General features: G+C 37.1%; 2 protein-coding genes across 2 annotated transcripts in view; one reads left to right on the top strand and one right to left on the bottom strand.

Annotated features, from left to right (window-relative positions):
• Positions 1-2,326, top strand: part of fbp2 (fructose-1,6-bisphosphatase 2) — a 33,815-nt gene extending 31,489 nt beyond the window's left edge. The window contains exon 7 of the mRNA XM_061981009.1: positions 1,890-2,326. Within this exon, the coding sequence (XP_061836993.1) occupies positions 1,890-2,075 (186 nt within the window). The 3' untranslated portion in view covers positions 2,076-2,326. The remainder of the gene's footprint in view (positions 1-1,889) is intronic.
• A 10,741-nt stretch (positions 2,327-13,067) lies between these two features.
• ctsla (cathepsin La) lies at positions 13,068-25,531 on the bottom strand. The gene is made up of 8 exons (XM_061980419.1): positions 25,373-25,531; positions 23,080-23,211; positions 22,876-22,998; positions 20,763-20,915; positions 15,669-15,893; positions 15,431-15,599; positions 13,475-13,592; positions 13,068-13,414 (listed from the first exon to the last, which is right to left on the bottom strand). Exons 2-8 carry the CDS (start codon positions 23,200-23,202, stop codon positions 13,315-13,317), a joined length of 1,011 nt encoding a protein of 336 aa, XP_061836403.1. The 5' UTR covers positions 23,203-23,211; positions 25,373-25,531; the 3' UTR covers positions 13,068-13,314.
• Positions 25,532-25,770: the final 239 nt, after the last annotated feature.

The raw sequence follows: 25,770 nt of genomic DNA, 5'->3' as shown, positions 1-25,770 counted from the left end.
AAGAGCTTTAGCAATTAGCATGTCCTCCTACGGCGAGTAGTGTAGCATGTTTAGCTATTCCTCGTCCTCCAGGGATAATGATACTTGTAAGAAACGTAGTGTGTTTGCCGCCTCGGAGGGGAAGATTACAATACAAGTGGCTTCGTACTGTGAAGGGACGTTAGTTTGTAATGCACCTGAGATAGGCTCCAGCACCCCCCGCAACCACAAGAGGGACAAGCGGTAGAAAATGGATGGATGGATATCCGGCGGGCCAGATTGAAAAGCTTAACGGGCTGCATGTGTTAATTTGCCCAGGTCTGATTTGTATGGTCTATATTGCGCAAGCCTAATTAGGGACCGCAATGTCCCTTTGGGACAGAGGACCCTATTGTAATTGTAAGGTTTTATTATTATTATTGCGCCGCCTCTTTGAGCTGTAATTTGACCCCCTTAACATGCTTCAAAACTCACCATATTTGACACACACATCAGGACTGGCGAAAATTGCCATCTAATAAAAAAAAATTAAAAAATTAAAAAAACTCAAAATTGCGCTCTAGCGCCCCCAAGGAAAAAAACACAGACAAAACTGCTTGTAACTTCCAGTAGGAATGTCGTAGAGACATGAAACAAAAACCTCTATGTAGGTCTGACTTAGACCTAGATTTCATACTTTAACATCCTTCAGCAAAAATCAACAGGAAGTTGGCAATTCCCCCTTCAAAACAAAAAGTTAGTAAAAACAGTCACTTTTGCCTCTTTGAGCTGTAATTTGACCCCCTTAACATGCTTCAAAACTCACCATATTTGACACACACATTAGGACTGGCGAAAATTGCCATCTAATAAAAAAAAAAAAAAAAAAAAAAAAAATCAAAATTGCGCTCTACGCTCCCCTAGGAAAAAAAACACAGACAAAACTGCTTGTAACTTCCGGTAGGAATGTCGTAGAGACATGAAACAAAAACCTCTATGTAGGTCTGACTTAGACCTAGATTTCATACACTTACATCCTACAGCAAAAATCAACAGGAAGTTGGCAGTTCCCCCTTCAAAACAAAAAGTTAGTAAAAACAGTCACTTTTGCCTCTTTGAGCTGTAATTTGACCCCCTTAACATGCTTCAAAACTCACCATATTTGACACACACACCAGGACTGGTAAAAATTGCGATCTAATAAAAAACCCAACCCCAAAACTCAAAATTGCGCTCTAGCGCCCCCTAGGAAGAAAACACAGACACAACTGCTCCTAGGAAGAAAACTCAGACAAAACTGCCTGTAACTTCCAGTAGGAATGTCTTAGAGACATGAAACCTCTATGAAGGTCTCACTTAGACCTACATTTCATATATTGACAACCCCCAGCAAAAATCAACAGGAAGTTTGCAATTTCCCCTTCAAAACAAAAGTTTTGTAAAAACCGGTCACCTTTTTTCAAACATTATCTCCTCTGAGCGCATTTGTCGTGTCGGCTTCAAACTAGCACAGGAGAGATATTGAACCCTTCTGATTAAAAGTTGACCAAAGAGTTTTAATTACTGCTCCGGTTTGGATTTTATGTGCCGTCAAAGTCCGTCCCGTCCATCGCTGCTTGCAGCTTTAATATATAGCTATTACTTGTAAGAAACGTAGTTTATTTGCCGCCTGGCTTCAAAACTGCTAGTTTGTTGCTGACGAATTTGCGGCACACGGCTGAAATGTGTCATCAACATGCATTATCACGATATCATTAAAAGCGCTATTGTCGGCTAAATGTAAACCATTTATATCGTCTATATCGTGCAAGCATCCAGTAAATACTCTAAGAAAAATGGAAAAACATGTGGTTACGAAGAGCTACATTTTTAGTTCCGCTTTCTCATGCACTCCAAATCATTGTCAATTACCCTTTTTTGCTCCTGGCTAGCTGAGGCTGCTGTACGAGTGCAATCCCATCGCCTTCCTGGTGGAGCAGGCGGGAGGCCTGGCCTCCACGGGCACCCAGAGGGTCCTGGAGGTGCAACCACAGGCCATCCATCAGCGGGTGCCCTTCGTGGTGGGCTCCCCGGATGACGTCAACGAGTACCTGTCCTTCGTCAGGAAGCACCAGTGACAGCTTGGAATGACTTTTTTTTAAATTTTTTTAATCAAATTGGCAACTGGTGAAAAAAAGCATTTTGTCAACTTTGTGCAATAACAATTGTATTTGATCAATTAAAAACAAATATTTGACATCCAGCTCACTTTTGCAGAAAGAGGAAGTGAGATAGTGAGGGTGTTTTTCACACTGGAAACAAAACTGTGACTTACAGAACGCGTCATCAGGTTGTCACGTGATCCAGCCTTCATTCGCGTCAATGAACAATTTCCCTTGTGGATCATTAAAGTTTGTCTAAGTCTAAGTCTATCATCTTTTCAGCGTGTGACTGACTTATTAAAAGTCCACTCGTCCATTTTAGCTTGTCCGTGTCATCGTTACAGTTATCACCAAACTGATAATTACCTGCATAGACATCTTCTAAGGGTACGCAGCATCGAGCACTACTGCCTACTGCCGCTGACGAGACGCGGGGCCGCCATCTTGGAGTGGTGATCCGCTCCACTCAGTGCAATTCATTTGGCAGTAGCAATGAACTGTCAGCGCATTTAATTCATCTTACTTCACTGAATACCACTGATTTTCACGCGTTTTTTTTCCGTCATACGTGTAGCTATGATAAAGGACACATGTTTTGGCGTGTTTTATTATTCATAGTTTGCTTAACAGTAATAGAATATTCTTATATGCTATAAATGACCAGACGTCCAAGATCAAAACTGGGAATATAATTCCAGAGAAGGGGGGAAAAACGTCAGCTATTTTTAAGTTGAAGAAACAATATGATTAGGTTATATATACATGCATATATACTACATAAACAATGTATGAATACATTAGATATCTATATATCTTATAGACTGTATCTCTGTTGCTGCAGCAGCAGAGAGTTTATTCTGTCTTGACACTTTGTATTGATATATTGTATTACATTCTTCCCTTAAATGATAATGTTTACAGTGATTGTTTTATATGGATTTTTGATGTATGTCGCTTTGGAAAGAAGTGTCTGCCAAATACTTAAACATAAACATACAAACCCCGTTTCCATATGAGTTGGGAAATTGTGTTAGATGTAAATATAAACAGAATACAATGATTTGCAAATCATTTTCAACCCATATTCAGTTGAATATGCTACAAAGACAACATATTTGATGTTCAAACTGATAAACATTTTTTTTTTTTTGCAAATAATCATTAACTTTAGAATTTGATGCCAGCAACATGTGACAAAGAAGTTGGGAAAGGTGGCAATAAATACTGATAAAGTTGAGGAATGCTCATCAAACACTTATTTGGAACATCCCACAGGTGAACAGGCAAATTGGGAACAGGTGGGTGCCATGATTGGGTATAAAAGTAGATTCCATGAAATGCTCAGTAACAAACAAGGATGGGTGAGGGTCACCACTTTGTCAACAAATGTGTGAGCAAATTGTTGAACAGTTTAAGAAAAACCTTTCTCAACCAGCTATTGCAAGGAATTTAGGGATTTCACCAGGGACGGCGTGGCGCAGTGGAAGAGTGGCCGTGCGCGACCCGAGGGTCCCTGGTTCAATCCCCATCTAGTACCAACCTTGTCATGTCCGTTGTGTCCTGAGCAAGACACTTCACCCTTGCTCCTGATGGGTGCTGGTTAGCGCCTTGCATGGCAGCTCCCTCCATCAGTGTGTGAATGTGTGTGTGAATGGGTAAATGTGGAAGTAGTGTCAAAGCGCTTTGAGTACCGGTACCTTGAAGGTAGAAAAGCGCTATACAAGTACAACCCATTTATCATTTATTATTATTTACCATCTACGGTCCGTAATATCATCAAAGGGTTCAGAGAATCTGGAGAAATCACTGCACATAAGCAGCTAAGCCCGTGACCTTCGATCCCTCAGGCTGTATTGCATCAACAAGAGACATCAGTGTGTAAAGGATATCACCACATGGGCTCAGGAACACTTCAGAAACCCACTGTCGGTAACTACAGTTGGTCGCTACATCTGTAAGTGCAAGTTAAAACTCTCCTATGCAAGGCGAAAACCGTTTATCAACAACACCCAGAAACGCCGTTGGCTTTGCTGGGCCTGAGCTCATCTAAGATGGACTGATACAAAGTGGAAAAGTGTTCTGTGGTCTGACGAGTCCACATTTCAAATTGTTTTTGGAAACTGTGGACGTCGTGTCCTCCGGACCAAAGAGGAAAAGAACCATCCCGATTGTTATAGGCGCAAAGTTGAAAAGCCAGCATCTGTGATGGTATGGGGGTGTATTAGTGCCCAACACATGTGTAACTTACACATCTGTAAAGGCGCCATTAATGCTGAAAGGTACATACAGGTTTTGGAGCAACATATGTTGCCATTCAAGCAACGTTACCATGGACGCCCCTGCTTATTTCAGCAAGACAATGCCAAGCCACGTGTTACATCAACGTGGCTTCTTAGTAAAAGAGTGCGGGTACTAGACTGGCCTGCCTGTAGTCCAGACCTGTCTCCCATTGAAAATGTGTGGCGCATTATGAAGCCTAAAATACCACAACGGAGACCCCCGGACTGTTGAACAACTTAAGCTGTACATCAAGCAAGAATGGGAAAGAATTCCACCTGAGAAGCTTAAAAAATGTGTCTCCTCAGTTCCCAAACGTTTACTGAGTGTTGTTAAAAGGAAAGGCCATGTAACACAGTGGTGAACATGCCCTTTCCCTACTACTTTGGCACGTGTTGCAGCCATGAAATTCTATGTTAATTATTATTAGCAAAAAATAAAAAATTAAGTTTATGAGTTTGAACATCAAATATCTTGTCTTTGTAGTGCATTCAATTGAATATGGGTCGAAAAGGATTTGCAAATCATTATATTTACATCTAACACAATTTCCCAACTCATATGGAAACGGGGTTTGTATATAAACACCTGAAAGTCTTTATATCAGCTAAAACCACCAATCTGTTTCATTGGATTCAGAATAAAACCAAATTCTGTCTTACCCAACAATGTTAGTATTTGAATATTGTTATTTGAAGACTTATTCCTGGTTACAATTATACTGTTAAGAAAGTATTGTCTTATACTTTGCCTAAAATGAGAACACATCATAATCAGTGGCGTTTGGGGAATTTTGTTTTAGGTGGGGCTGAAAGTTTGTAAACCAAACCCCTGTAGGGGCGTCATCCTCCCCCAGAAGATTTCTTTGTGATTTTCACATACAAATGAAGCATTCTATGGTGCATTCTGACAAAATAATGAAGAATAAATACAACATTGGTTTGCAGAGAACTATATACAATATGCACACTGAAGGCATGCCATCATAGGTTTGTAGAGAATGACAGTATGACATTTTTTTTTATCTAATTAATTTAATTGACAAGCAATTCTATTATGGTCATACTCTGTTTGCTAACGGCTACGATTTCCGTACTATTGAAGATCTTTGCTCCTTCTCAACTCTGTGGTAATATTATTTTCACAAAATACAACCAATAGTACGTTAATGTTAAATCTTACTTGTGAAAAGTAGTGATGGGTCCGGCAACACCGATGCATCGGCGCATGCGTCGAGCTCATAGAGCAAAACCCTGTGTCGGTGCGCGTACCGCTTTTAGAAAGTCACGTGACCGATCATGAGCTGTTTTGGTCACGTGACCGATACGCGAACTGTGTCGCACTGACGCCTCCTCTGTGCCCTGTGAGCGTGTCTTTTCTACAGCCGGAGAAATAATAACTAAGAAGAGAAATCGTCTAAAATGGAATACGTCGGAAAAACTTTTTTTTTTTTTTTTTTAATAAAAATGTGTAAAAAAAATAAAATTAAAACAATTCCCAGTCCACAATCATCCACAACACGTTCTCTTAGATTTCCATGTTATGATACATGTTCACTTTATTTATTGACTGTATCTAAAAAAGATAAAAATATATTTTTATTTAAATGAAGATATGAAATAATCCTAAATGAAATACAATGACTTGGTTTATATTATTGTATATACTAGGGCAGGGGTCACCAACGCGGTGCCCGCGGTCACCAGGTAGCCCGTAAGGACCAGATCAGTCGCCCGCTGGCCTGTTCTAAAAATAGCTCAAAGAGCAGCACTTACCAGTGAGCTGCCTCTATTTTTTAAATTTTATTTATTTACTAGCAAGCTGGTCTCGCTTTGCTCGACATTTTTAATTCTAAAAGAATCAAAACTCAAATAGAATTTGAAAATATTTTAAAGACTTGGTCTTCACTTGGAATAAGCGGTAGAAAATGGATGGATGGATGGGTCTTCACTTGTTTAAATAAATTCATTTATTTTTTACTTCTTATTACTTTTAGAAATACAATTTTAGAGAAATACAACCTTAATGATTTTAGGATTTTTAAACAAATATACCTTTTTTTTACCTTTTAAATTTCTTCCTCTTCTTTCCTGACAATTTAAATCAATGTTCAAGTAAATTTATTTATTTTTTATTGTAAAGAATAATAAATATTTTAGCTTCTGTTTTTTCGATGAAGAATATTTGTGAAATATTTCTTCAAACTTACTATGATTAAAATTAAAAAAAAATATTCTGGCAAATCTAGAAAATCTGTAGAATCAAATTTAAATCTTATTTCAAAGTATTTTGAATTTCTTTTAACATTTTTGTTCTGGAAAATCTAGAAGAAATACTGATTTGTCTTTGTTAGAAATATAGCTTGGTCCAATTTGTTAAATATTCTAACAAAGTGCAGATTGGATTTTAACCAATTTAAAACATGTCATCAAAATTCTAAAATTTATCTTAATCAGGAAAAATTACTAATGATGTTCCATAAATTCTTTTTTTTATTTTTTCAAAAAGATTCAAATTAGCTAGTTTTTCTCTTCTTTTTGTCGGTTGAATTTTGAATTTTAAAGAGTCGAAATTGAAGATAAACTATGTTTCAAAATTTTATTTTAAATTTTTTCGTGTTTTCTCCTCTTTTAAACCGTTCAATTAAGTGTTTTTTTCATCATTTATTCTCTACAAAAAACCTTCCGTAAAAGGAAAAAAAATGTACGACGGAATGACAGACCCAAATACCCATTTTTATATATATATATATATATATATATTTATTTATTTAGCTATTCTTGTTTAAATCACACTTACGTGTAACTTACAAATGACAATATATTTATTTATTTAAGTGTGTATCAAACTGGTAGCCCTTCGCATTAATCAGTACCCAAGAAGTAGTTTTTGGTTTCAAAAAGGTTGGTGACCCCTGTACTAGGGCATAAAATCAGTGTCAGTTGAGTCGGTCCATAGGTTGCCTGGAGGGATTTTTAATGTCCAGCAGATGTCAGTATTTAGTGACACAGTATCGACACAGTATCAATACAGTTTTGCAATGTGTCGAAACGCTTCATGACGCCTCATCAACCCATCACTAGTGAAAAGTAATCCCCCGATTCGTATTTTCAACAGTAAGCTCATTTGAGCTGGAAAGCGCTGAACACCATCTTTTTTTCTACCTGTCAACTGTCAGTTTAGGCTGCTCATCACCACTTCAAGATGGCGGCCCAATTTCTCGCGTCACAGCAGCCAATGCTACGTCTACTTATAAGATGTATATAATTACCTGCACCATTTGTGTTCATTAGCGCTGTTTCACAAACGACTCTCGCCGCTTCCTGTTTATGTTTTCCCGCCCACCGCTGACCCAATTGGAGAGGAGAGCATTGTCACGTGGTTTGATGACGCATTCAGGTGCACCTATAATTTTTGATACAAAACATTTTCTTTGCTTCGTGTTATTTTTGTCGTTTTTGGTTCTTTAACGCTACTTTACTGGCTTTAAGGTCCGCAGGGTTTTAATGTTAAATATATTCAGGGTAAGTCTTTTAAGACTCTGTAGAATGTGAAGGTCATTTAGTAAACAAGCTTCCACCTCATGAAGCAACAACATTGTTACACAATCAATAATCCCACAGTTATTGGTCATGTGACCAGCAGTAGTAATGTCTAGTACAGGGGACTCAAACTTTTTATACTATATTATTTATGTACTTTTCATTTTCAAAACCAATACAATATTTAGATTTGTTTTAACCTTTAGGGCTCCCCTCAAGTTTGGTCCCAGGAACTCGGAAGGGTGTCAGTCATAAAAAATGTAACAAAATTAATCCTATAAAATTACTTTGCATTATTAACACAAAAACACACAAAATATGCAATATTCCCCCCCCAAAAAATTCAAACTGGGTTATTTGATGTGAAGTAATTGGAGCCTTAAATCGGTCAATAATTCATAAGACCATTCATTTTAATTCTTTTTTTTTTTTTTAGCAATGACTTAAAAAAAAATCCTACTATATTTATTGGGGATCCAAAAGGGCCCCATTCATAAAAGTGTTAAAAATAAGTTAGATATTTTATTTTTTTTACTTTTAATGCTTAAGTTGATCAACTCCAAATTGATACGTCGATTATGAGTTGTTGTTTTTTTGTTATATGCCCTATTTGTCAAATATAACTTTTATTCGGTAAAAACAGAAAATATGCAAATATTTCATGTGAAATAACTGAGCCCGAAATTACACCATTTATTATTTTCTGAGAAATGACAGGCTGTTTTTTTTTAAAAGAAAAATTTGACTATAATTCTTGGAGATCCAAAGGGCCCCAATCATAAAAGTGTTACAATAGGTCACACATATTTTTTTACTTTCAACAATTAAATCCCAAGAACAACTTCAGATCATAAAGTGTTATTTTTTAATGGGTTTTTATGGGCCTAGTCCCTGCGTCTATTGTGGTAGCTTGGTGCTGCAAGGTATTCCGAGGTGTTGCGAGTCGGCCAGTTGCTGGGGTAGTGACCTTGTTTGTCAGCATGTCTGTGATCTTCTTTTAATTCTTTTTTATTTTTTATTTATTTATTTATTTTTTAAATATATTTTATTAATATTATTTTTTTATTTTTCCCCTCCCTCAGAGGGGGGGCTCGACGGGGCGGTTGCTGGTTGTTCCATCTCCATCGTTGGGGTCCCTGCGGGTGGGGTGGGTGGTTCCCGTGGCCCTGTGCCTGGGTGGTCCTGCGGCGGCCGATTTGGGTGGGGTGGCCGGGGGCTGGCCTCGCCGCGCTCTCCGGGGGTGGGGGGTGGGCTCGTGGGGGCCCGGTTGCCGGTGGGGCGGGGGCGGTCTTCCCGTCCGGTTGCGGGGAGTCTCTGGGTCCCTCGGGCGGGGCGTCTCGCCTTTCTGCCCGTGTGGGGTGTGGTCTCTCGCTGGCTTGGGGTCTGGCTGTCCCCTGCTTTTCTCGTGCCCTGTCCTCTGCCGGGTGCGTCTGTCTGCGGCCTGCTGCTGGCCCTTGTGGGCGGTACGGTGGGTCGGGCTCTGGGGTTCCTGTCGCTGGCCGGCTTGGCTGCGTGGGGGAGGTGGTCCCTGGTTCCCTGGGCACCATGCCTACTGTTTGTGGGTTGGGCTCTCGGGGGTGATGGGGCCGTGCTCTGGCTCCCACGCACTCTGGGAGTCGAATGTATTGTACATGCAAATTCACATATGCTCACATACGTACATAGGTACCTACGCTCCCACATACATACACAAATACAGTACATATTTACCTACCTAATGTTCGTACATCCACACGCACATTCAATATACAAACATACACATACACATACTGTACATATACATTCACTGTACAAACACATATACACATTCTGTACATATACATTCACTGTACAAACACATATACACATTCTGTACATATGCATACTTACACTCATGCACATAATCACGTTTCATCAAACATATATTAACGTTGTTGCCCTAGGGTAAACTGGGTGTAACACATGGCACACTGACAAAGCTAAACCTATTGAGACTATAACAATCTACAAGGTTAATGTAGGTTGCTTCTCTTTCTCCCCCTCCATTTTTCTGCATTCTTTCGTATCTCAAGTTATCATTACGTATATGTATTGTTGCATTTAAACAACTGTATTGTTGATAATAAAGGTAAATTATTGGTATTGTTCATTATCAATAGCGCTATTTCTATTGGTATTTGTATTGATCCATTTGTAGTGTAATAATGCTCATTGTCATTTCTGTATTATTTTTTATTTTTCGCTAACTGCTTATTTGCTTTTACTTTTACCATCATATTTGTACATGTCATATTTGCTGATGTTGCTCTATTGTTGTTGTTGTTGTTGTTGTTGTTGTTTGCTGTTGTTGTTTTTGTCTCTCTGTCTAATCCCCCTCTTGTCCCCACAATTTCCCCCTCTGTCTTCTTTTTTTTTCTCTTTCTATCCCCTCCTGCTCCGGCCCGGCTGCACTAAATGATAATATAAATACATTTAATAAAGTCAAATACAAATAAGGCAACAAGAGAAGTATCCTACACTTCTCTTTTGTAAAGTAAATCTGAACAGCCGACATGGGCATCTACATCAACTATATGATTTGCCTGAGAAGCTGGACAGGACACAAAAAAAATAAAAAAATGAAAAAAAAAATGTAATGGGTTTTTATAAATGGGTTTGTTTTATGCCATTTTTATAAAAGAAAACTGTAAGAAATATGTAACAAACCCCCTTCCAACCAATACATTTCGAAGTGTAATATTTGTTGTGAAGTAATTGAAGCCTCAAATGGGGTACAATGTACAAAAAGTCTCTTGATCAACTTCTGACCTATCTTTCAATTCTTAGTTTTAATTTTTTTTAATGTTTTTTTTTTTTAACTCGGTTGTGTTTTGCCCTTTTTTATTTGGCAAAAACAAAGTATGCAATATTTTGGACAATTTAAACATAATATTTTCCCCGCCAAAATGTTCAAAGTGGATTATATTTATTTGAACCTTAAACAGGTCAGTAATTTATAACACCATTGATTTTAAATTATTTTATATAGAAAAATCCCACTATAATTCTTTAAGGTCCAATAGGGCCCCACTCATAAAAGTGTTAAAAATAATTCATACTTTTTTATTTTTTAACTTTCAATACTTAAGTCTCGAGACCAACATCAGATCCATACGTCGATTATAAGTTCTGTTTGTTCTATGCCCTTTTTGTCAAAGAAAAGTTTTTTCAATTTGGCAAAAACACAAATATGCAATATTTCTCCACAAAGCATTTCTAAGTGGGTTATTTCATATGAAGTAAACAGAGCCCTAAATAGGTAAATCATTCTGAACACCATTGATTTAAAAAATAATAATAAAAAAAAAAAAGAAAAAAAGAATCATTTATATATATATATACTTATACAATTCTGGGGGATCTAAAAGGGCCCCACTCATAAAAGTATTAAAAATAAGTCATTCATTTTTCATTTAACTTTCAACACTTGATTCTTTAAAAAAAACTTCAGATATATCCGCAGATTATACATTTGTATTATTTTTTGGCCCGATCTCGCAAAGAAAACTTGTTTTTATTTGGCAAAAACACAAAATACGCAATAATTTCCCCCAAAATAAAAAATGTTTTAAAAGAAAGTGGAATATTTGAGGTGATGTAATTGAGTCCTTAATTAATTCATAACAGATTTTGATTATTATTTTTGAAGCAATGACATCTTTAAAAAAAAACAGCCTGCATAACAGTTTGGTGTTATTAGTGAACATTGCAACTTTTTCTTGTTACATTTTTACCTGTTAGCTCTTTTATCACTACACGTTTCTCCTTTTTAATAGTTGTCAGGTTCGAACACTGATGACATCTATTAAACAGACAAAGAAGCAAGGAATCAAACAGAGACAGCATTACATTTGGCTCAATTGAGTAGAAACATCTGGGCTGTCCTCTTGTACAGTCTCCCACCACGCTCTGACGAAAGATTGTACACCTCCTCTTTTATTTGGACTTTCCCTGATTACATGGCAACAGCGATTTCTAAGGAAGGGGGGTCGTAAACAGCCGCTGCCTTTGGTTACAAAACAGTTCTAAAGAAAAGGTCGTAAACAGCCATTGCCCTCGGTCACAAAACAGTTCAAAGAAAAGGTGCCTGGAGGGGGGTCAGGCCCTGCCTCCTCTCCGCTTTGTAGATCTGGGGCATACTTGCCAACCCTCCCGAATTTTCCGGGAGACTCCCGAATTTCAGGGCCTCTCCCGAAAATCTCCCGGGACAACCATTCTCCCGATTTCCAGCCGGACTTAAGGCACGCCCCCTCCAGGTCCGTGCGGACCTGAGAGAGGACAGCCTGTCGTCACGTCCGCTTGGCCAACTAAAAAGTAACCAACTTCTTGGTTGGCCAACGGTTTACGTTGTATTGCGCACCCTGACGGCAAGTGTGGGTGTCGGTTCTGAAGTATGAAGTAAAGAGACGTAACTTCGGCACCTCGCCTGGTTATTGACTCCAACCCAGAATATTACACTGCCCATACCTATGCTCCTTCAAAGCATTGCACTTTCAAATACAACAATGACTAGAGAGAGGAGTGTTATGTGTGTATATGTGTAAATAAATGAACACTGAAATTCAAGTTTTTATTTTATTTATATGTATATATATATATATATATATAATAAAATACACACATATATATATATATATAGCAATAATTCACTGAAAGTCAAGTATTTATTTTATTCATATATATATATATATATATATATATATATATATACTCCCCCCCGCGCCCCAAATCTCCCGAATTTGGAGGTCTCAAGATTGGCAAGAATGATCTGGGGTCAAGACAAAATCTTCCTGTGGATTACGATACATCAAAGAAACCGACACCTTCATGTCGCTCCCCATCCTATACAGTGGAGTTTTACAAGCCTTTTGCTTGGTAGGATCAAAGACAGCTTTTGTCCTCTCGAACTCATCGAAACACAAAGTTTTGTGATAACTTAGATACAATTATTCTGACACTAGTATTTTTAGCATGTGCCGCAGGCCGCACTTTGGACGCCCCCTGGTCTAGTGTGCATTGATTGGAAAAAGAGGAATCGTTTTGTCTCCTTAGTTGAGATTCTAACAAACACGAGCATGTTTTGACTTCCTAAAAGTGTGCGTTCAAGCGACATCAACCACAGGAAACAGGACAGTGTTTCACACCTTTAATTGGTAACAGTCAACATCTAATTAAAAAAAAAAAACAACACAAAATATGAAATTTTCACTCACTGAGCAGCATATTTACAGAGAATAAAAGACAAACGGATCAAAGTGGCATAAAAACACAGCATCATTTCCCTAAAAAGTGTTTTTGTTCGTAAAACAAAAGTTGATGCGGGGCTCCACACCTTCGCCTTTTCCTATTCCAATAAAAAGCACTAGAGGGCGAGGTGGTTAAACGAGAGGGTAACTGGCTGCCGTGGCGATGCCGCAGTGGTTCTTGCGGTCCTTGGCCATGAAGATGTAGCCGTTGTTGCCCCACTTCTCGCTCCAGCTGCGGGACAAGAGAGAGGTCAGCTTCGCGACGCTAACGACCTTGGGCTTCAGCGCTCACCTGTTCTTGACGATCCAGTACTTATTGCCGTCCACATCCTCCCCCTCGAAGCCGTAGCCCACCACCAGGACGCCGTGGTCCAGCTCCTCGCTGCTGCACTCCTTCTCGTAGTAGATGCCTAAAAAAAGGGACGGAGTCACGAAGGTTAGTTAAAGTTAAAGTACCAATGATTGTCACACACACACACACTAGATGTGGCGAAATTATTCTCTGCATTTGACCCATCACCCTTGATCACCCCCCTGGGAGGTGAGGGGAGCAGTGAGCAGCAGCTGTGGCCACGCCCGGGAATCATTTTTGGTGATTTTAACCCCCAATTCCAACCCTTGATGCTGAATGCCAAACAGGGAGGTAATGGGTTCCATTTTTATAAGTCCTTGGTTGGGATGTCCAATAATGGCTTTTTGCCGATATCCCGATATTGTCCAACTCTTAATTACCGATACTGATATCAACCGATACCGATATACACAGTCGTGGAATTAACACATTATTATGCCTAATTTGGACAACCAGGTATGGTGAAGATAAGGTCCTTTTTAAAAAAAATCATAAAATAAAATAAAATAAATAAATTAAAAATATTTTCTTGAATAAAAAAGTAAGTAAAACAATATAAAAACAGTTACATAGAAACTAGTAATTAATGAAAATGAGTAATATAAATTAAAAATATTTTCTTGAATAAAAAAGTAAGTAAAACAATATAAAAACAGTTACATAGAAACTAGTAATTAATGAAAATGAGTAAAATTAACTGCTAAAGGTTAGTATATACCGTATTTTTCGGAGTATAAGTCGCACCTGCTGAAAATGCATAATAAAGAAGGAAAAAAAATAATAATATATATATATATATATATAAGTCGCACTGGAGCCCGACCAAACTATGAAAAAAACTGCGACTTATAGTCCGAAAAATACGGTAATGTAGGAACCAGAATATTAATAACAGAAAGAAACAACCCTTTTGTGTGAATGAGTGTAAATGGGGGAGGGAGGTTTTTTGGGTTGGTGCACTAATTGTAAGTGTATCTTGTGTTTTTTATGTTCATTTAATTATTTAAAAACAAAAAAACCATACCAATAATTAAAAAAACCGATACCGATAATTTCCGATATTACATTTTAAAGCATTTATCGGCCGATAATATCAGCAGGCCGATATTATCGGACACCTCTAGCCCTTGTTGCATTTTGCGGCTTTTAATGCCTCCCAATCAAACACTTTTATGTTAAAATACTGAACAGATATTTACCTTATCCCAATAAAACATCTGTTCAGTATTTTAACATAAAAGTGTTTGATTGTGAGGCATTAAAAGCCACAAAATGCAACGGGTCCATCAGACCCACAAACGCTGGCTGAGTAACAACAATATGAACGTTGCACGGAAAATTTCTCTGCCAGTTTCTGCATCCCACAGCGATTCTTCTTTTGTGTTTCTGCACCTGTGGTTCCCACACAAGGTTGCAACATCGTTTGTCAACACTGTCTGCTCTCATTTTCTCGCACATTTGACCCTCTGATGTTCTGTGTATCTACACTCTGTCCTCCTCCTGTCTAGGCCTGCTGTGTGTGTGTGTGTGTGTGTGTGTGGTACACAGAACATCAATTTCCACACTTCTATTAGTCCCGGGTCCAGTGGACCCGGACATCTTATATGTAATAGAAATGTGTAGGAGGGTTGTATGGTGTGTGGTCATTAAATATGTATTCTGATATATGTTCTTCACAGAAAATGAGCCAAAGTCAGTGAGTCTCATTTTGAATAATTAATTAATTGTATCATTTTTCTTTTAATAAAAAATGAAAACGGGTCCCAGAGACCCGAACACCACACAAGGGCTAGTCTTTGGTATGACTCTGCCAGGGTTTGAACTCACGACCTACCGATCTCAAGGCGGACACTCTAACCACTAGGCCACTGAGTAGGTTTTATGAGGAGAACAGACCTGATTGGTAGAACTGGAAGGACTCGTGACCGGCGTCGATGGCCACGGAGACGGGGCCTACGGCGGCCACGGCCTTCATCAGCGCGTGCTCCTTGCCGCTGGGGACGTCCACGAAGCCGGTGTCGTTGGCGGAGTTGTACGAGGGGTCGTAGTGGCACGGCTGGTCGTCCTGGAAGCACGTTAGCGGCGGTTAGAGAGGAACCGGGGGAGAGCGGCTTCCTGCGTGTGAGCGGCTTACAGTTCCCATGTAGGGGTAGGCCTCCTCCGAGTCCAGCCCGTTGTTGTCCTTGATGTACTGGAAGGCCTGGTCCATCAGGCCGCCGTTGCAGCCCTCGTTGCCCTCGGGCCGGGAGCAGTCCACCAGGTTCTGTTCGCTCAGCGACACCAGCTTGCCGGACTTGCGGAAGTGTTGACCCTCCAGAGCGCCCGTGGTGCTGAAGGCCCAGCAGGAGCCGCACTGACCCTGCACACCACAGGAAGTGACCACCGTGTGGATTATTTCTGAGTCAAAGATCCTCTATATTTCAGGAGTGTTTTGCTGTTTTTATGAATCAAGAGCAAAAACGTAAGCCAAAGATCCTTAATATATAGGTCAGGATTCTGTTGCTGTTTATAGAAGTCTAGTGCAAAAAATACTAATCAAAGATATTCTATTTGTCAGGAGTGTTTTGCTGTTTTTATTAATCTTGTGAAAAAACGCTAGTCAAAGATCCTCTATACATCAGGAGTGTTTTGCTGTTTTATGAAGTTAGTGCAAAAATACTAGTTAAAGATCTTCTATACTTTGAGTGTTTTGCTGTTTTTATGAATCAAGAGCAAAAACGTAAGCCAAAGATCCTTAATATATAGGTCAGGATTCTGTTGCTGTTTATAGGAGTCTAGTGCAAAAAATGCTAATCAAAGATCCTCTATTCGTCATGAGTGATTTGCTGTTTTTATGAATCTTGTGCAAAAACGCCAGTCAAAGATCCTCTATATATCAGAAGTGTTTAGCTGTTTTTATGAATCAAGTGCAAAAACGTAAGCCAAAGATCCTTAATTTATAGGTCAGGATTCTGTTGCTGTTTATAGGAGTCTAGTGCAAAAAATGTGAATCAAAGATCCTCTATTTGTCAGGAGTGTTTTGCTGTTTTTATGAATCTTGTGCAAAAACGCCAGTCAAAGATCCTCTATATACAGTATCGGGAGTGTTCTGCTGTTTTTATGAATCAAGAGCAAAAACGTAAGCCAAAGATCCTTAATATATAGGTCAAGATTCTGTTACTGTGTATAGGAATCTAGTGCAAAAAAATGCTAATCAAAGATCCTCTATTTGTCAGGAGTGATTTGCTGTTTTTATGAATCTTGTGCAGAAACGCCAGTCAAAGATCCTCTATATATCAGGAGTGTTTTGCTGTTTTTATGAATCAAGAGCAAAAACATAAGCCAAAAGATCCTTAATTTATAGGTCAGGATTCTGTTGCTGTTTATAGGAATCTAGTGCAAAAAATGCTTATCAAAGATCCTCTATTTGTCAGGAGTGATTTGCTGTTTTTATGAATCTTGTGCAAAAACGCCAGTCAAAGATCCTCTATATATCAGGAGTGTTTTGCTGTTTTTATGAATCAAGAGCAAAAACGTAAGCCAAAGATCCTTCATTTATAGGTCAGGATTCTGTTGCTGTTTATAGGAATCTAGTGCAAAAAATGCTTATCAAAGATCCTCTATTTGTCAGGAGTGATTTGCTGTTTTTATGAATCTTGTGCAAAAACGCCAGTCAAAGATCCTCTATATATCAGGAGTGTTTTGCTGTTTTTATGAATCAAGTGCAAAAATGTAAGCCAAAGATCCTTAATTTATAGGTCAGGATTCTATTGCTGTTTATAGGAGTCTAGTGCAAAAATGCTAGTTAACGGTCCTCTATTTGTCAGGAGTGTTTTGCTGTTTTTATGAATCTTGTGCAAAAACGCCAGTCAAAGATCCTCTATATACAGTATCAGGAGTGTTCTGCTGTTTTTATGAATCAAGAGCAAAAACGTAAGCCAAAGATCCTTAATATATAGGTCAAGATTCTGTTACTGTGTATAGGAATCTAGTGCAAAAAATGCTAATCAAAGATCCTCTATTTGTCAGGAGTGATTTGCTGTTTTTATGAATCTTGTGCAGAAACGCCAGTCAAAGATCCTCTATATATCAGGAGTGTTTTGCTGTTTTTATGAATCAAGAGCAAAAACATAAGCCAAAAGATCCTTAATTTATAGGTCAGGATTTTGTTGCTGTTTATAGGAGTCTAGTGCAAAAAATTGCTAATCAAAGATATAAAAAAACTATCGAACACTGTGACTTTTGGTATTAGTGTTCCTGAAGAAAAGAGACCCCAACACACAAACTGTACAGCAGATTCTTAAAGCTAAATGTGTATATATCATTTATACACACATACACATTGGCCCTCCAGACACATTTTTTGTCTCAATGTGGCCCCCCGAGTCAAAATATTTTTCCAGCTCTGTCCTATAGGATCAAAAAAGGTCCTTCCTCAAAGTGTTCCAACAAATCTGGAAGAACATACGTCTTGCTAAGGTGAATAATTAAATATTCTCCATGTCTGGGATTGTTTATCCGACAGATGATTTTATTACGGTAATCTACGTCACAGCAGCTCAGAACAGGAACAAAGCAGAGTGGGCGGGGTTTGTTTTCAGAGCAGCCAACCCAAACGCGTGTGTCAGAAACCGATGCGGAAGCTGATTTTTACGTGATAATATATCATATTGTAGGTGTTTATTACACTTTGCATTCATATTTTGCTGGGTTTTTTTTTTACATTTTTGTTGTGTTTTGCTTGATTTTAAAAGATACAAAACTATCGAGGAGCTGGTCTGAGAAGTAAAAGAGGAGCAATGTTCATATGTGGTTAATATTCAGTGTTTTATTGTTCAGTTAATATTTCCGTATAAAAGTGATAATATATCATATTGTAGGTGTTTATTACACTTTGCATTCATATTTTGCTGGGTTTTTTTTTTACATTTTTGTTGTGTTTTGCTTGATTTTAAAAGATACAAAACTATCGAGGAGCTGGTCTGAGAAGTAAAAGAGGAGCAATGTTCATATGTGGTTAATATTCAGTGTTTTATTGTTCATAGTTAATATTTCCGTATAAAAGTGATAATATATCATATTGTAGGTGTTTATTACACTTTGCATTCATATTTTGCTGTTTTTTTTTTACATTTTTGTTGTGTTTTGCTTGATTGCAAAATATACACAACTGTCAAGGAGATGGTCTGAGAAGTAAAAGAGGAGAAACATTCATATGTTGTTAATATTCAGTGTTTTATTGTTCATAGTTAATATTGTAAATCCCACTTTCTTTATTTTCATGTACATTTTGGGTGTCCCATTCAGTAAAAAACTGTAAAATTCCATTCCGTTTTGTTGAGGTGGTCTGTCATAACTTTTTTAGAACTCTATGGGACATTGTGACTTTTGGTATTAGTGTTCCTGAAAAAAAGAGACCCGAACACACATACTGTACAGCAGATTTTTACAGCTAAATGTATATATGTCATTTATACACACATACACATTTTTTTGACTCAAGAACAGTTTTTCCCTAAAGCCATAACCACGGTGAACCCTCATAGGCACTGATTTTATAGTTTAGCACCTCTCTTTCAGCAATTTTCACTTCCCACCCACAATCTGAATGCTTCTGTATATCATACTTGCCAACCCTCACGATTTTCCCGGGAGACTCCCGAATTTCAGTGCCCCTCCCGAAAATCTCCCGGGGCAACAAATTTCTCCCGATTTCCACCCGCACAGCAATATTGGGGGCGTGCCTTAAAGGCACTGCCTTTAGCATCCTCTACAACCTGTAGTCACATCCGCTTTTCCTCCATACAAACAGAGTGCCGGCCCAGTCACGTAAAATATGCGGCTTTTAAACACACACAAGTGAATGCAAGGCATACTTGATCAACAGCCATACAGGTCACACTGAGGGTGGCCGTATAAACAACTTTAACACTGTTACAAATATGCGCCACACTGTGAACCCACACCAAACAAGAATGACAAACACATTTCGGGAGAACATCCGCACCGTAACACAACAGAACAAATACCCAGAAACCCTTGCAGCACTAACTCTTCCGGGACGCTACAATATACACACCCGCTACCACCAAACCCCGCCTCCCCGCATCTCCCGAATTCGGAGGTCTCAAGATTGGCAAGTATGCTGTGTGTATATATATATATATATATACACACACACACATATATACACACACACACACAGACACACACACACACACACACACACACACACACACACACACACACGTATGTGTACCGTATTTTTCTGACTATAAGTCGCAGTTTTTTTGCATAGTTTGGCCGGGGGTGCGACTTATACTCAGGAGCGACTTATGTGTGAAATTATTAACACATTACCGTAAAATATCAAATAATATTATTTAGCTCATTCACGTAAGAGACTAGACGTATAAGATTTCATGGGATTTAGCGATTAGGAGTGACAAGATTGTTTGGTAAACGTATAGCATGTTCTATATGTTATAGTTATTTGAATGACTCTTACCATAATATGTTACGTTAACATACCAGTTGGTTATTTATGCCTCATATAACGTACACTTATTCAGCCTGTTGTTCACTATTCTTTATTTATTTTAAATTGCCTTTCAAATGTCTATTCTTGGTGTTGGGTTTTATCAAATAAATTTCCCCCAAAAATGCGACTTATACTCCAGTGCGACTTATATATGTTTTTTTCCTTCTTTATTATGCATTTTCAGCCGGTGCAACTTATACTCCGGAGCGACTTATAGTCCGAAAAATACGGTATATATAAGTCGCAGTTTTTTTTCATAGTTTGGCCGGGCTCCAGTGCGACTTATATATGTTTTTTTTCCTTTTTTATTATGCATTTTCGGCAGGCGACTATATATATATATATATATATATATATATATATATATATAAAATATTTATTTCCTGTGCACCTTACCTCCTTTTGCACTATTTTTCTTCCTATGTTTTGCATATTTTGTAGACTGTCGCACTGATACTGGAGTTGTTTTTAATCTCTTTGTACCTCTGTATAGTGACAATAAAAGGCATTCTATTCTATTTTCTCTCCCCCCGAGTCAAAATAGTTACCCAGCTCTGGTTTATGTTGTCGTTCAGCACTTCCACTTTGCGAGAAAGAGCGGGAGGGAGGGAAGGAGGAGTGCGAAACGCAGATAAACAAGCGGCCATCTTATCTCTCACGCCAAGCGGAACATTTACCCAAGCACACGGTTTAGAGACTGTTAGCTACCTGGTCCTTGACGGGGGTGACGTAGCCTTGGTCCCTCCAGTCCACGGAGCGCGGGGCCTCAAGGAAGTTGGGCTCCATGAAGAGCGACCCCTTGAACTTCCTCTCACTTTTGTGCTTGTAGCCGTTCATGATCTGACGGAACTCCTCGTGGGTCTGAATGGATGACAGCAGGTTTTTGTCACTAATAATTAGTGTGTGCTCCTACTAATACATCACTAGTTTTATAGATTCCATATACACATGTTCATTCATTATTTTCCTATTTTATTCAAAAGTTTGTGTAATGATTGGGTTCCCTGTCAATGACAATAATCTGCTTCCAAACAACTAATTATTTTCTTATTATTATTTTATTTCATTTTGTTTTTATCCTAATGACACAATTATTGGTTTACTGTAAAAGATAATTTATAACTTTAAAAATGTTTTTATTTTAGAAATCTTTGAAATTTTCTAAAGTTGGAGATAATTTATTGAAAAAATATCTGTTTTTTTTTAAAAACCTTCAGATTTAAGAAAAAAAGGCTAATTTAGGGCAATGAAAATAAACTTCATGAAAAAAATACTGCATTCAAATGCTTTGGGGAATCTACACAGTTTGTTTAAACTGTCAATAATAAACCTCTTTTTATAAACCATTTTTTAAAAATGTTTAAATAATGCCAAATTTGGGGGTATATATATATAAGTTTTAATGTCAATGATAATCAATTGAAAATTATATTTAAAATGTTTTAAAAATGCCAAGCTTTGGAGAATATATACTGTATTTTTGCTTAAACAGTCTATAATGAATCTTTAAAAAATATAGTTTAAATACCCTTGAACTGCATTTAAAGAATGCCCGGTTTGGGGGGACGTTTATGTTACGATCAATGATAATAAACGTCTAAAAAAAAAAGAAAGTATTTCGAAAGTATTTCTTATTTAAATTGTTTAAAGACTGCTATGTCTGAGGGATTTTTTTTACTGGCAATAATAATAAACATCTTGATAAAATATTTTGGAAAAATACATTTAAATATAAAAAAAAGCCAAATTTCAGGGAATATGTACTTTTATTGTCATTGATAATAAATCATATAAAATATTTGAAAAATATATATTTGAAATGTTTAAAAAAAAAAGCCAAACTTTGGACAATGCGTACTGTATTTTTGCCTAAACAGTCGATAATAAATATTTTAAAAATATTTTTAATACATTTAAATGTTTGAAGAATTACAATTTGGGGCATTTCTTGTTACTATCAAGGATAATAAAACCTATTTATAAAAAATAAAAAAAATAAAAAATAAAATATATATATATATATATATATATATATAAAAAACTACATTCAAATAATGCTATGTGTGAGGGATTCTTCTTTCACTGGCTATGATAATAAACTTATTGATAAAATACTTAGAAAAATACATTTAAATGTTTAACGAATTCTATGTTTAAGGGAATATTTTTTTTACTCTCACTGATAATTAACTTCTTAAAAAAAGACATTTAAATGCTTTAAAAATGCCATGTTCGGGGAAATATTTTTTTTACTGTCTATGACAATAAACCTTTTTAAAAATATATGTAAAAAAAGCTTCTCTTTGGGGAATCTACGGTATTTTTGATTAAACTGTCAATAATAAACCCCTTGAAAAATTATTTTAAAAACACTTTTAAACATTTAAAGAATGCCAAATTTGGGGGAATATTTTTTTTTCTGTCAATGATAATGAACTTTTTGAAAAAATATTTTGAAAAACACATTTAAATATTCAAAGAATACTAAGTTTGGGGGAGTATGTGTTTTACTGTCAATAATAATAAACCTCTTGCAATAAAAAAACAAACATTTAAATGTTTAAAGACTGCTAAGTTTAGGGATTTGTTTTACTGTCAATGATAATAAACCTCTTATTTTTTTAAATTTAAATGTTTAAAAATGTTTTGGGGAACATTTTAGTAATAAATCTATCAAGTGACAAAATGTATATTTTTTTAAGACAAAAACAAGTTAACAATTTAAAAATTAAACATTTAATTTTGTAATTTATTAGAAATAATATTCAATAATTGCGTGCTTCTTATTTAGAATTTGACCATATGTAAGAAGTCGACGTACCATGTCTCCAAAGTGGTTCATGCCCAGGCGGTACGAGTGTTCTCCCATGGAGTGCTCCAGGTTGTGCATCTCGATCTTCTTCAGGTTCTTCTCCCACACCATCCTCCTCCAGCCCTCCTCCTTCTACACGCACCCAAAACGACGACGACCATCAATACGACGCATCACCAATCAGCAAGACAACAGAGAGCAACAAGTGCTGACCTCGTGGTATTTCCTGGAGTGCCAGCTCTTCCACAGATCCCAGTGATCGTCCAGCTGAGGGTCCAGACTGGGAGCGCAGGCGGCCGCACTCAGGCACACGGCCAACACGACAAAAGGCAACATTACGGCGGCCTGTGGGGTGGACAAAACGATATGTTATACTACTAGCGGCCACTAAGCTACACATTTTATTCTGATGTCGGGGACATGTTGTGCCCTTTATTTTGAAAATCAACAATACATAGGGGACATTTACCAGGAGGCTATTAATGCTAAAAAATAAACTTTTTACAACCGTCGTCCTTTTCCTTAAACTAGCCTAAAATTGCAAAGCTTCTCAAAAAGTGACAAGCTTGCTCCTTGTGACCAAAAAATATCCGATTGAAGACGCCCCAACACTTAAATTGTGAACAAGAAGGCCATTTTGACATTTACTTCCAGCCTTTAAAAAAACAAAAGTGTGGGTTAGTACTATCAACATTTCAGCGTTTCCAGTTTTACATTATTGTGCCTTTTTGCTAATCTTTTTAATGTTTAGATTATATTTCTACAAAAAAAGGGAAAAACTGTATTCGACAATTTTCAGGTTTCCCCTGTGATCAATACCATTTGTCTAAGTCTTTTACATGCCATCTGTTGTCCATCACATATGAATTCAATACAGTTTTTGCTAACATTTTATTTCTAGAATTAAAAAAAAGAAGTTTTAGTACGTCCCCTATGTTGTTCACCATGTTTTAAATTTGCTACAGTTTTTTCTGCCAATTATTTTTTGTTGACATTTTACTGCTACAAAAATACAATTTGATAATTTTTACATGCCATCTGTTGTCCTTCACATTGGATTTTTTCCTACAGTTTTTTTGCTAACAATTTATTTGTACCAAAAAAAAAATGGTATTATTACATGCCATTTATTGTTCATCATGTTTGAATTTTCCTAAAGTGTTTCCTAATTATTTATAGTTGATATTTTATTTCTACAAAAAATTAAGTCATTCCGTGCCATCAAATCATCCCATTGAAATGTTCCTAGTGGTTTGTTTTGTTTACATTTTATTTCTACAAAAAAATAACATTCTATTATTACATGCCATCTGTTGTCCATAAAATTTAAATATTCCTACAGTTTTCTGCGGATACATTTTTTTAGTTTACATTTTATTCCTACAAAAAATACAAATATTTTTACATGCCACCTGTTGCCCGTCACATTTAAATGTTTCTACAGTTAAAAAAAAAAAAAGTAGTATTATGTGCCATCTGTTGTTCATCATGTTGGAATTTCCCTACAGTTTTTCTGCCAATTTTTTTTGGTTAGCATTTTATTTCTACAAAAAAGAATTGTCCTAGTTTTTTGCCAAAACATTTTTTTGTTTATACAAAAAAATAACATTCTATTACATGCCATCTGTTGTCCAACGTTTTTGAATGTTTCTAGTTTTTTTGTTGACTTTTTAATTATACAAAAATGGTTTTATATTGTAATCATTACACACCAACGAATTCCCCTATAGTTATTTGCTAACTATTTTTTGTTTACATTTATTTCTACGAAAAAATGTGATATTACGTGCCATCGGTTGTCCATCACATTTGAATGTTCCTGCAGGGTGTACCTAATGAAGTGGCCGCCGAGTGAAACCAGACACCCTCCTTGTCACGTGATCTCGACGATCCAGAAAATCCACGACAACGCGTTAATAAAAACAACATTCCCTTTTGTAAATCACACCATATCTGAGTTAAACCAAGATAATAGATAACAGTTATTGTCCACAAAGCTCGCGAGGAATTTTACAGGAAAAAAAATAAAAAATCGGGATATGGATCATTTCCGGTAAAACCGGAAACGGGATCTATTTTTTCCCTTTTTTCTGTCGAGTCACGGGATCTGCAAAGAAAAGTAGGCCAACAAGACCATCGAAACTTGGGACGGAAAATGGAAAATTAAAGAGTTGCAGCACAATAGTTATTTCATTTACAATAATTTCACGTCAATTAAGCAAAAAGGTGGAAATGAGCGATGGTTTGTTTGTTTGAGCCAAGAGCGAGACGACAACAAAAGGAGCCGAACACGTGACAACAACACGTCAACCGATCGAATGATAACACATATTTGTTTAAGATAAATAGATTACGACAAGATGGTTGCTTAAATACACCTTTTTTCCCCCCAAGCTGTTTGTCTTGCTTATTATTGTGCGGTCGATGGCAAACAAATGTGGTAAACGTGACTAAATAATGGATTAAAATTGCAGCACGAATAAAAGCGATGAAATGTGATACTTACTGGAACGCTTAGGCGAAGGATTATTGAGGGGAAAAGAAAATAACCTGCTCTGGTAGACGCACACAAAGTTTATAAGGGCCTGGATGGTGGGCAAGACCCGCCTACTGAGCTCTCTGATTGGTCCGTTTCTTCTTTGTTACGTCATCAGAGATTCACGTGATGTGTCTTGGAATGGTTCTTTGGAAAACAACACCTTGTTTTGATAGACACCTTTTCCCTCAAATCTATTGTTGTGTGGTTTTCCACAGAAATAAAACTTAAATGGATTAATTAATTCAACTTAATGTTTTGGTAAATAATTAAGTCGGTGTTAATACCTAACCAAGACCCTGCTTTAACCAAATAAAAACTGCACGAAATACTTAATATGAAACACACTCTTTTTACATCATTGGTAT

The sequence above is a fragment of the Nerophis lumbriciformis genome, linkage group LG20 (genome assembly GCF_033978685.3).
Source record: "Nerophis lumbriciformis linkage group LG20, RoL_Nlum_v2.1, whole genome shotgun sequence".
Taxonomy (NCBI): domain Eukaryota; kingdom Metazoa; phylum Chordata; class Actinopteri; order Syngnathiformes; family Syngnathidae; genus Nerophis; species Nerophis lumbriciformis.
The sequence above is the reverse complement of the archived record's forward strand: the minus strand, read 5'-3'. Positions and strand labels throughout refer to the sequence as shown.